Raw genomic sequence first — 13736 nt, forward strand, 5'->3', positions numbered from 1 at the left:
TAAAAAAAATCACAATTAATTCGTATAAAAGATAAAAATTAAGTATTAATTAAAAAATGTAAATTTAACATTGAAATTTAGTATACGGATTAAAAATAGAAACATAAATTCACATAAATATTATATATATATATATATATATATATATATATATTTGATTTATTCCTTTTAGTTGTCCCTATATATCTCATATATCTCTAACATAAACACATAATCAGATAGGAGTCCTTTGAATAAATATTTGAAATTATATAAGACACAAAGACATTTTTATATTATATAATAATATATGAAAAACATATATTTCAAATGCTTATGTGTAAAATAGACAACTGTAATATATACATATAAAAAGGAATACAATTATATATACATTAAATCATAATGTTAAAAGAATAAAATACTTTGAATTTTTACACATATAAACATAATATTTATTTTATTTATACATATATTTTATATTTTTTTGAATTATTATATATAAGAAAATTAAAAAATTACATGAACACATGAACAGGCAAGGCAAATTATATTTAAAAAAAAAAAAAAAAAAATAGTTAGTTCAGAATTATTCTTTTGGTTGTTTTTATTTAATTTAATTTTATTAAGTATTATATTTTTTTTTCTACATGACGTTATATTTCATTGTGTCTTAAAATAATTTATCATTTTTACAAAATATAAATATTATATTTGTAAAAAAAACACAACAATGTTTTTAAATAATAAATAATATATATATGTATATATATATTGAATAAAATATGTAGAGTTCATGGGTTAAAATATAGAACTAAAATTATTATAATATATATATATATATATATATATTTATGTTTAGTATATTAAAAAATATATATAAATTTATTCAGTATGTGCGTAACGGAATTGCTATTTCCTTTTATTATTTTTTTTAAATATTACTTTATATCCCCCCTCAAAAAAAAAAAAAAAAAAAAAAAAAAAAAAAAATTAATTTTAGGTGTGTGCATAATTTTGTGCACACCACGCTAATAATTTTTCTACAAGAGAAATATAATATATTTTGATATTATAATATAAAAATATTATTATTTTTTATATATTCTATTATATATATATAAATATAAAAATATATTTTTACCTGAACAGGCAATGTAAATATATGAACAAAAAAAAAAAAAAAAAAAAAAATATAAATAAATAAATAAATATATATATATATATAATATTTAGTAAAAAGAGAGCATTTCCATAAAAATAAAATATATATATATATATTTTAATTTTTTATGTTGATTTATTTATTTGATTTCTTTTTTTAATTTTTTCTTGCGAATTGACATAATCTATTTCTTCTGGTGCATTTTCAATTTGAAGCATTTTATTTTTTGACATGAAAAAATCATTTTTCATTGATATCTCTAAATAATCATTCCAAGGATAATTTTTATAAAAATTATATATGTTCAAATTATCTTCCATTAAACTTTTATTAAAATAATTTATTTTTTCATTATCATGATAAACTATTTCGCTTAAATTGGTAATATTATTTGCCATGTATTGATACTCCCCTTCCATTTTATTTATGTCTTCTTTTTCCTAATTATACAAAATAAAATAAATACACACTTTTTATATTTATATGTAAATATAATAATGTGATAGCATACAATATAACCTTCATAATAGAACATATGACATTCTGATACATATATTTAATGTCTTCAAAAAAAGTAACTTCTTCTTTAAGTAAATATAACATCTAATAAAATTTAACATGTAAAATATATATATATATATATATATTTATTGTCTTATATTTTATTTTTAATTATTCATATTTAAAAATCCATTTGTCATATTTAAAGTTTTTAAAATATAATATCTTCATATTATTTTTTATTATTACATTTTTTTCAACCGCATCGTCATGATTTATATAATGTTTATAGATGGCATGTTTTTTATATATAAGAACTTCTTCATCCTATACAAATGGAATATATACATATATATATATATATATATATATATATATATATGTGTGTGTGTTTATGTTTCACTTTTTCCTTTATATTATTTATTGTTAATAGCACCTCTTCTATATCTTCATTATATCGTATACATTTATCATACACTTCACACGTATTACTTATTTTGTTATAGTTATTATAGAGAACGAATATTATTTTTCTTTCGGGTATTAAAAATACTTTCTTCTTTACTCCATTGTCAACATGCTTAAATTAAAAATAAAATATAAAATTTTAAAATATAAAAGTAAAACTATAATAAATATATATATATATATATATATATATATTTATTTTTTAAATATATTGTATAACCTGATTTATGTACTTTACAGTAATTTTTGTGACATAATATTCTTTTCCGTTGAATAACTAAAAGAGGATTTTTAGATATATAAATATAAATATATATACAAACATATATATATATATATATATATGTATGTTATGTTTTATTTTTCCCATATAATATTAATACTACTTGTAGTTTGTATATTGTAGGTATCTTCTGAGAAAGCTTGACAGACCGGTATATTACACTACACAGGTGTAAAGCATATCACATATACAAATTAAATTTAAAAAAAAATAAATAAATAATAAAAAATAAGTGTGTCCATATATGTATATATTTACTTGTCATTTCTGTTGATAAAATATTCCATCAATTTGTAGTCTTTTATCTGAATTAGAGAAATAATCAAAATTGACATTTACCTTTTTATTTTATTTTATTTTTTTTTTTCATTAAATTAAGGACACTTTAATTTTTTCACATATATATATATTTTACCTCAAAATAGTATATCAATCCATCATGTCTACATTATGGGATGTTAAAAAAAAAAAAAAAAAAATATATATATATTATATATATATATTTATATTTATATATTTTAATTTTTACCGGTTTAAATAAAAGGTGAAAAAGGAATAAAAACCTATTCGCTTCAAAAGAAAAAAAAAAAGAAACAGATATAATTGATTATTATATTATTTCAAAAAATATGAACAATATATATATATATATATATAATATTATTCGTTCCATTTTGTACTTGTTCGAATTTTTTTAAAAATTCATGACTACAATCGTCGTAATATTCTATGGTCTTAAATTTTTGAGGAATATATATTTTAGCTGTTTTTCTGTCTCTAAGATTATCATAATGGTATTTAATTCAAACATTATTATATATATATATATATATATATATATATATATATATATATATATATATTTCAAAATAATATTTTTTTTGAATCCTTAGAACATTTACATATTTATTTGATTTATATATTTTTGTGATGTCTCTTTTTGTCTAACCTCCTATGTTTATAAAGTTTAAAAATATAATCAACACTTGTGTAATATTCATTTTCATAATGTGTGTGCATAGAAATTAATCCATCATGCTATAATCCAAAAAAAAAAAAAAAAAAAAAAAAAAAAAAAATATAATATAATATAATATGACATAATCATTATGGTATATACTTAAGCATATTATATTTATATGAATATTTAACATTTTTTATATAATTTTTTTTTTTTTTTTTTTTTGAACTTGTAAAAATTCTCCGTAATCGTCTTTTTTGCAGTTTTTATAAAAGATTATATTACTACCTATATAAATATATATACACATATATATATTATTAATTTTATAGAGACATATATTTTGAATATATGATAGTTACCATATATATATATATATATATTTTTATTTATACCTTGAGGATATTTTAAAAGAAACCTATCTTTTCTTATTACATAAAATTTGTTTTCAATTATAGGTGTTAAGCTCTTTTATTAAATAAAGTGAAAATATATATATATTTATATATATGTGCGTATGTTGTATATATTAATTTGTTGACATAATAGTTATATAATCATTTAACCATTTGTATTATTATTATTATTTTTTTTTTATTTTATTTTATTTTTTTTTTTTTCCTTTGATTTTATGTGTGGAACCTTATTTCTTATTTCCTCATAAAAGGCCTGTACAAAATATTCATTATTTTTAATTTGTGACATTAATGTTTGTATATCCCCCGTCTTATTTATATTTATCTAGAAAAAAATATAAACAGTACAGGCATTTTATAAATACATACAAATAATATATATATATATATATATATATATATATTTATATATTTATATTTATCTATTTATTTATGTAATAATTACATAAATATTCTTCTCGTTCCACAAGTAAAAAATTGACTTATAAGGACAATCATAAATTTCATATTCTCTACCTTTCAAAAAATATAATATATTAGACATATTAATTTATTATTTTATATGTAATTCTTTAAAAAAAAAAAAGAAGGAACTAACCAGATGACATTTCTATAAAAACATCCTTTTTTAAATCTAAACTTTTTTTTATGAGAATCCACATATGAATATAAAAATCATTTTCACAAATTATTTTTTCATCTTGAAATTTATTTTTCTTTAACTTTATTGTTTTTTTTAAAAGGCATATATGTATATATGTATATATGTATATATGTATAAGGAGTTATAATATACTGTTTTTTTTTTTTTTTTTTTTCTTATTTTTTCTTAATATACCAATTCTTTATTAACATTCAAAATGATTTCATACTTTTTCTTTTTCTCTTTGATGTCTTTTATATATTCCTAATTAGTATTGAAAAGATTGTTTAATCAAATTTTAAAAAAAAATCATTTTTTTTTTTTTTTTTTTTTTTTTAATTTAACCTTTTCACGTTTGGATTGCTTGAATTCTTTCAAGTCAAAATCGCAAATGTTTTTTTTCTAAAACGAAAAAAAAAAATAAAAATATATATATATGAATATATACACATGTATATATTTATATATATATATTTTTTTTTTGTTACATCATTTTTAGAACATATAGAAAAGGGCGCTTCACCACACACAACATATGCTTCATAATTTTTTGCTACAACCAAATTGAAATATTATATATTAATTATTTGTCAATATAAAAATATATATATATTATGATAAAAGAATATGAAAATATTCTTATGATTAGACGTAGAGGCATATTAACAGGAAGGTATACATAATGATAAATATTATATATATATATATATATATATATATATTTATTTATTTATTTATTTTTATTTTTTTCCTTTTTACTTCTTAAAGAAGATACTACAATGCTAGCCAAATCTGCACAGTCAGCTATCTGACATGAACAGTTCAGGTAAAAAAACAAAAAAATGTGCAGGATGAAAAAAAAAAAAAAAAAAAAAAAAAAAAAAAAAAAAAAACCGTATATACCTTCCAATCAAATACTAATGATACATTTGGCAGAAGTAATGTTTTAATATTTCTTTGTAACAATATTTCATAGGTAAAATAATTTTTAATTAAGGAATATATTTCTTTATAATTATTTCCTTTACTATAAAAATGAGATAGTTCACAGTGATCATAAACACAAAAATATAATATATATATTATATATATATGTATATTTTTTTGTATTACTCAAAGGGGAAATATATTTGTATTATTGATGAGCATAGATTTTTTTTAATTCCATATTCATCAAAGAAATATTCACAAAACTGAATATCATATTTTTCTTGTAGCTAAATATAAAAAATAAAAATAAAAAAAAAAAAAAGGTAAAACATACAAAAGGTTTAAATGTTTTACTTTTTTTTGTTTTTTTTACAACTGGATGTTATAAATATATAATATATATATATATATATACATATACATATCATTTTGTTACCTTCTTTTTTAATATTTTAAGATAGTTCAATAAAACATTTTCTTTGGTTGAAGGCAACGTGTTGTTATAATTTTCTATGATTTCTTCCTTGTTGTTTTTTAAATACTATATTTAAAAAAGACGAAAGATATATAATAAAAATAATAAGTTAGGCTTATATATATAAATATATATATATATATATATATGTTTTTTTTTTTTTTTTTTTTTGTATTCTTTCATTTTGTAGGTTTTTATTATTGATTACATCTAAACATCGCTTCAGTTTATTTTTATTTTTCATTTTTCTTTTTGTAGCTAATAATATACATAATATTTCAAAAGGGCATGAAATTATTATCTTATTTTTTAGAGGGTCAAAATATAAGATATTATATATAATACTTATAACAGTTACTTTTATAAAATAAATTATATAAATAATATATTATATCAATATTTTCATGATGTATGCACACATTGAAAATGAGAAAAAAAAAAAAAAAAAAAAAAAAAAAAAAAAAAAAAGTATAAAGGAATAGGCAAATAATATTAAAAATTTATAAATTACCTCTTTTTATATATATATATATATAATTATATAGCAAAATGTCATGAATAAAAATATATGTTGTCAAAAAAAAATAATAAAAATATAAATATCGAAAGAGATTTTAATATTATATAATATATCCCAAAAAAAAAAAAAAAAAAATAAAATAGAAATGTAAAAATTGTAATATTTCGAACTTAAGATAGCTAATATTGAAAAATGAGGAAGTTTTTATTTATTTTGTTTTATAAAGATATAAATAATATAAATATAATATAATCTAATCTAATTTAATCACTTATAAAATTTAAACAAAAGATTATATATATATATATATATATATTTATATATATATATTTATTTATATATTTATATTTTTATGATATAAAATGAAAAAAAAAAAAATTCGAGAAAAATATTTAAGAATTTTATTCCATAAAATTGATAACGAGAAGATACAGAAGGATTTCAAGATTTCAAATTATAATTATAATTCTTTTATAAAACATGATATATATTATTTGAATAAGAAATTTTACAAACTGAAAAATATAAATGACATCACAATAAAGAAGACATTGTTATTATTTCTATATAAATATAATTTTTATATGCCAAAAATAATAAAGTAAAATATTATACATATATATAATATATATATAATATATATGTATTTATATTTATATTTTTTTTTTTTTTTTTTTTTTTTTACATTGTAGAAGATTAATTTTTAAGAAATTATTACTACAAAACGAAAATGAGTATAATGAAAATTTTAATTATAACATATATCTTTTATTATCATATTTAAAAAATCCAAACATTATAGAAGCAACACAGGTATATAATAATATTTAGACACCACATATGTAAATAAATATATATATATATATGTGATAATTTTAATGTGCATATATGAAATAAGAGGTTTTATATTTATTCATATCATTCATATAATTTATATCATTTTTTATTTATTTAGAAAATCATCGATTTAGATGTATTTAGAACACGTATCAATAAAGAAAATGAGAAAACCATTTATTTCTTTAATTTATTCTTAAACTATGCATGTAGTCATTTTCAATTTAAATATAAGCAAGGGCTGAACGAAGTTCTAGGTATATATAATGAATATATATTGTATGGGTTATTAGATATATACCACTAAATATTATACACTATATAATATATATATATATATATATATATATATATATTATTTATTTTTTTTTTTATTTTTTTTTTTATTTTTTTTTTTATTTTTTTTTTTTTTTTTTAGCTCTTTTTTTTTATTTGAAAGGAAAGTACTTTAATATGGTTGATGTCTATTTCTGTTTTGAAAGTTTTTTGGAGAGGTATAAAAATATATATATATATATATATTTATTTATTTATATATATGTGTATATATGTGTGCTTTTATTTATTACCATTTGTAGATTTTTAAAAGAATTTTACTATGACGACGAATTTTTTTTTTTGCAAATATCCTTTTATCTCTTTAAAATATTAATAAAATATCATGATCCTGTATTATCAGAAATATTAGGTAAAAAAAAAAAAAAAAAAAAAAAAAAAAAAAATAAATGATATGATATGATAATATCATATAGTTATCTGTTTATATGAATATTATTTGTTTTGTTTTTTTTTTATAATGGTGTCTATAATATATGTAACTATAGAATTAATATTATAATAATATTTTGTAACTTTCTTATATATATATATATTTAATATTTTATAGAGAATAATAAGATGTCCCCTGAAATATATGCTTCATCTTGGTTTTTAACTTTGTTTGCTTCAAAATGTAATATGAGAATTTTGAATTTAATTTATATGATCTTTTTATTAGAGCAGAATCCTTTTTTTTATTTTTATTTTTCTTTAGCTCTATTAATCTTACACAGGTAAATATAAAAGTAAAAAAATTATTATACTTAGAGGATTATATATATGTGTAACATATATAAAAAAAAAATATATATATATATGTATTTTTTTATTTTTTTATTTTTTTTGTAGAAATATATTTTTATGTGTTGATAATTCGAATTTACCAGAATTATTAAGTAAAATAAATATTTTTAATAAAAAATTTTTAAAAAAAGTAAAAATAAAATAAAACAAAATTATAAAATGAAACAAGAAATGGATATTACTATATTGAAATATATATAAAAAAAAATATATATATATATATATATATTTATATATATTTATATATTTATATATATTTGTATTATTTAAGGTGTGGGCATTTGGAAAGTATTTAGAAAGACAGACCCCTATTTCTTTTGTTCATAAACTTTTTTTTATAAAGAATGTTTTAAGTTATTTAACTAGTGAAAATTCTGCAGAAAATTATGAGAGAAAGAATGTTCTTTTAAACTTCTTTAAGTCTATTGATTATATGTCTGTAAATTCTTATGAGATATTAAAGTACCAACAACAAAAAAAAAAAAAAAAAAAAAAAAAAAAAAAAAAAAAAAAAATAATACCACATAAACATATATATAAAAATATACATATATACATATATATATACATATATATTATTTTATGTTGATAATATTTAGTTGTTATATTTTCATGTGAGAAGAAAACAAATATATATACTTTTGGATTTAAATTTATAAAACTATTTCTTTATTTTATTTTTATAGAAATTTATGTGAAGGAAATGATAAGTATCTTTTTTTGGATATAAGATTGAATAGTCATTTCAAATCTTTTCACTTATATAATTCTATAAACATGGAATTAGTCAAAAATTATTTAGACATATTCAAAAGTATCATATAAAAAAAAAAATATATATATATATAAATATATGTATATTTTTATATTTTTATATTTTTATATATTTATATATTTATATTTTATTTTGATAGACACCATCAGTGTTGAACATAAAAAAGAGAAGAGAAAAAGAAAGAAAAAGAAACCATGTGATATAAATAATGTGTGGTATATTTTAAATCATTATGATGATAGAGAAGTGGTGAGGAACGATAAAGATCTTTTTTGTTTTTTATTAAGAAAAAAATATAAGATGAACTGTCTTATTATTTATGATGATAATATTTTATTAAAGAAAAAAAAAGATAATGAGCAAGTGAAAAGAAAATGGAATCAAATTAATTTTGGAGCGTTAGAAAATAAAAATAGGAAGAGATCAAAGTTGAACCAAAAAAATAAAAAAATAAAGGATAAAGAAAAAAAAAATATAAATAATTATAATAATAATATTTTAGGAAAAAAAAAAAAAAGAATAAGTAGACAAAAAAGAGAAGAATTATTTCAAGGTGTTAATAATATTTTAAAAGTACAAGAAAATTATTTCATTGATTTAAATCGAAATTTTTATGATATTTATAGAGGTAAGCCAATTGGAAATATTAAATCTCCTCATAAAATTAAATTTAAAACACCTTTGCAATCAGGTCAAATATATTTACAACATAAAATAATTGAAGATCATAAAAATTATTATACAGATGATAATATTTTATGTGATCATTTTAATTTAAAATGTTATCTTATAAAAAATAAATATCTTTTAGATAAAAAAAAATATATAAAAAGTAAACAAATAGATCTTAACAACAAAAAGGAGAGGAATCTTTATAGAAAGAGGAAACAAAATGGTATGAATATAAATGACGATCTTAACTGTGAAAACACAACAATAAATAATATATATAATATAAATAATATAAATAATACATATAATATATATAATGGTGGATCCATATGTAATAACCACACTAGTGAGATGAAGAATCCATCGATGGTCACATTTTTGGGGGACCAGAAGAGACAAACAGAATCTGAAGAAAATAATAATATTATAAATGTTTCATGTGATATAGTAAAAAATAATGTAAATCAAAGTAATATGAATACCAGTTCTTATAATTTATATGTATTAATAAAAGAGAATGTTTTGAAGGATGTAAATATTTTACATTTTTTTTTTAAAAATATATATGTTCCAAATAAAGATGTAATTATTTTATATGATGATGATTTTCATAATACTAAATACGTGCGTAAATTATATTTCGATTTAATATATAAATTGAAGATAAAAAATGTATCTATTATTGAGGGTGGTATGGATTCTTATCATAAAAATTTTGTTAATATAATATTTGGTCATGACAATTTGAAGAAGAACAATAGAAATGGTAATACAATATTAAATGTTAATAAATTAAAGGATTCAAATAATTTAAAGTTTATAAATAATTATAATAAAGATATTTATATATCTGAAAAAAATACATATCTAAATCATAATGCTCAATCATGTTATATGTGTAATAATAAACATTTTAAACATATGAAAAAGAAAATATTAGATGAGTTTTTTTTTGATATATACAATGATTATAATATTTTTGTTGATTGTTATGATTTTATGCAAGGCAAAAAGGGGGATATGAATTTTTTAGCTTTCATCGATTTAATAAAAGAAAGAAAAGGAAATCAAAATATATATAAAGCAAAACAGAAGGAGAGAGAAAATTTAGAAGAAATAGAAGGAAATACATCTACTTTTCTTCCTCAAATATATTCTCTTGTGAATTATATTAAAAGAAAAAAAAGTGATAAAAATGAAGAATGTAATGATAATGAAACTGATAAAAAAAAAGACACATCCACATCAAACAGTTTACATGGATCTCTTAATATTAATAAACAACAAACAAATGTTCATACAAGTTTTTTTAATAATATGTCTAATAAAGAAAGGAAATGTAAATCAATGAGTACTAATACAAATGAAGAAATAAATATGTGCAATGATTCAAATATAAAAAGAGATTATTTTAATTTGAATTATTATCTTGATTATTATAATAAAAAGAAAAATGAGTTTTTAAATATTAATCTAAATGATGATGAAGATAAGGATGTTAAAAGGAATATCTCCATTAATAATAATAATATTAAAACTAATTATAGTGATAAGATGATATATGAAGAATGTATTGATCAAAATATTGTAGAAGAAAATAAAAAAATAGAATCTCAAGATATATATAAAGATAAAGAAGAATTATCAAATATAGAAAGTATGAAACCATGTGATGAATTTATGAATGATAAAAATGAAAAGATATGTTTAGAAAATAATATAAACGATACTAGTAATAATAAGGATAGTTATATAAATTATAATAATATATCAAATACATGTTTATATGATAATAAAGAATTCTCATATAGTAATAAATTTTCTATATATAATAATTTTTATTTAGATAAAAAAAAAAAAAATATATTATCAAATACAAACACAGATATATATAATTTATATTCATATATAGATATATTATGTTATAATAATTTGTTATATAAAAATAATAGTAAGATATATAAATGTTATATACATTATATATATCAACCTTTAATACCACATAATATAAGATCCAATAATATTATAAATAATTTTTTGGAATATGTAAAATTTTTTAAAACTCTTAATAAAAAAGATGTAAATTCAGTAAACGATCCTAACATATATTTAAATTGTAATAAGTTAGATTCTAAATTATTTTTTAATGGTTTATATTATTTGCCATTCAATCAAAATGTTAGAAATATGGATAATATGAATAATATCAATAATATCAATAATATGAATAATATCAATAATATGATCAATATGAATAATATGAATAATGTGTCATTTTCTAATTCTCTTTTCACATCCAAAGTTAATATAGGTCAAGACAAAATAAATTCTAATAACAATGATGATAAAAATAATATAGATGACTCTTATATAGAAAATCAAAAGGATGAACACATAAATGAAGTGAATCCATGTAGTAATAATTCTAATCAGATATATGGTGATAATTATTTTTATCAAAAAATAAAAAAAACAGAAACAAAGGATGATAATCCGTTTTCTGAATTATTAAATAATTCAATATTAAATAATACATGGATAAAAAATAAACCAGAATTGGGGTTATGTAAATTAATGATATATGATCATTTCTTAATTTTATATGGAACACCATATATATGCAATGTTCATGTGGTGGGAAAAAAAGGAAGAGCGACTGAAAGGAAAGGTTATGAATCCAAAAATAAAAATGATGATGTATATAAAAATGATGATATATATAAAAATGATGATATATATATAAACCACAGTGATCAATCATTGAAACATAATAATTCAGAAATATGTAAAGAGGGGGTATCAAATAATAATCCTTTAGACCCAGGAATAGAAAATTTTTTAAAAGAGAGAAAAGAATATGTCGATAAAGAGAAGGTACCATTTATATATTATGATGATAAATTTGATAAAATGATAATACATAAATATAAAGATTTTAAAAAAAAAGATATATTATTTAATATTGAATGTTATAAATTAGATGGATTATATGTAAATTGGAATGATATGTCTGATAATATATTTCATAGTATAACATTAGAACATATAAATGATACATATAATCATTATAAAACATATTTTAATTTATCAAAAAATAATTTATCATATAAAATTAATTCAAATCATGATCAAAAAAATAATCACAATAATTATTATTTCTATGAATCTTCCAGTTCATCATATAAAAGTAACACTTCCTGTTCCAATAGTTCTTCATCTTCTTCTTCTGATGATGATAATGATGTAGATTTTTCTTTTTCTGATTATCATAATTTATATAAGAAAAAGTTTAAAAATAAGAAAAAAGAAACTGACAAAAAGGAACAGAAATTATCTAATCAAGAATTATATAAAAAACAAATTGATGCAATTAATGTATATGGTATTTTTGATCTACATACTATTCATAAAATAACAAACAAACAGAATTCTTTAAAAACTTTATATTTTTATTTTTCAACAAATAAGGTAAGAAGGAAACATGTGATATAAATTTTATTCCTATTAAAAAAAAAAAAAAATAATTGTACATAGGAAAGGGCAAAAAATATATATTTTATGTTATAAATATATTTATATATATTATGTTTATATATATTATGTTTTATTTTATGGTATTAATTTATTTATTTATTTTTTAGAGTATTCCATTAATGGTTTTAAATTTTGAGAGTGAACTGGAAGTGCAGTCGTGTGTTTCCGCTGTTCAGGAAATATATTCTTCCTTGACAAAAAAAAAAACAAATTAATCATATCACAAAATTGTAATATTTTGTATATACAAATATATATATATATATATATATATATATGTTCTTTTTATTTATTTGTTTATAAATTAAATTCATTGTAAGAATGTTATCATAAAATATATACTTGAAACATGATATTTTTTTTTTTTTATGTTTCCATATTTTTTTTTTTTTTTTTTTGTGACAGTATGCATTTTGCAACTGCAACTTTTAAAAGGATAAAGTGTATATTTCAAA

General features: G+C 17.4%; 2 protein-coding genes across 2 annotated transcripts; one reads left to right on the forward strand and one right to left on the reverse strand.

Annotated features, from left to right (window-relative positions):
* Positions 1-1269: 1269 nt before the first annotated feature.
* Positions 1270-6065, reverse strand: PADL01_1230500 (conserved Plasmodium protein, unknown function; the record flags this gene model as incomplete). Its single annotated transcript, XM_028683269.1, has 24 exons — positions 1270-1584; positions 1664-1747; positions 1895-1972; positions 2082-2225; positions 2334-2390; positions 2500-2557; positions 2655-2701; positions 2812-2839; positions 2926-2966; positions 3077-3173; positions 3346-3434; positions 3587-3645; positions 3753-3825; positions 4000-4098; positions 4219-4289; positions 4372-4495; positions 4612-4680; positions 4762-4818; positions 4905-4969; positions 5176-5224; positions 5320-5443; positions 5530-5633; positions 5783-5887; positions 6030-6065. 24 exons carry the CDS (start codon positions 6063-6065, stop codon positions 1270-1272), a joined length of 2073 nt encoding a protein of 690 aa, XP_028539464.1.
* Positions 6066-6703: 638 nt separating this feature from the next.
* Positions 6704-13496, forward strand: PADL01_1230600 (conserved Plasmodium protein, unknown function; the record flags this gene model as incomplete). Its single annotated transcript, XM_028683271.1, has 11 exons — positions 6704-6942; positions 7034-7154; positions 7297-7435; positions 7597-7672; positions 7757-7866; positions 8065-8230; positions 8346-8430; positions 8572-8762; positions 8987-9114; positions 9215-13215; positions 13389-13496. 11 exons carry the CDS (start codon positions 6704-6706, stop codon positions 13494-13496), a joined length of 5364 nt encoding a protein of 1787 aa, XP_028539465.1.
* Positions 13497-13736: the final 240 nt, after the last annotated feature.

The sequence above is a fragment of the Plasmodium sp. gorilla clade G2 genome, assembly GCF_900097015.1.
Source record: "Plasmodium sp. gorilla clade G2 genome assembly, chromosome: 12".
In the NCBI taxonomy this organism is placed as follows: Eukaryota; Apicomplexa; class Aconoidasida; order Haemosporida; family Plasmodiidae; genus Plasmodium; species Plasmodium adleri (nom. inval.).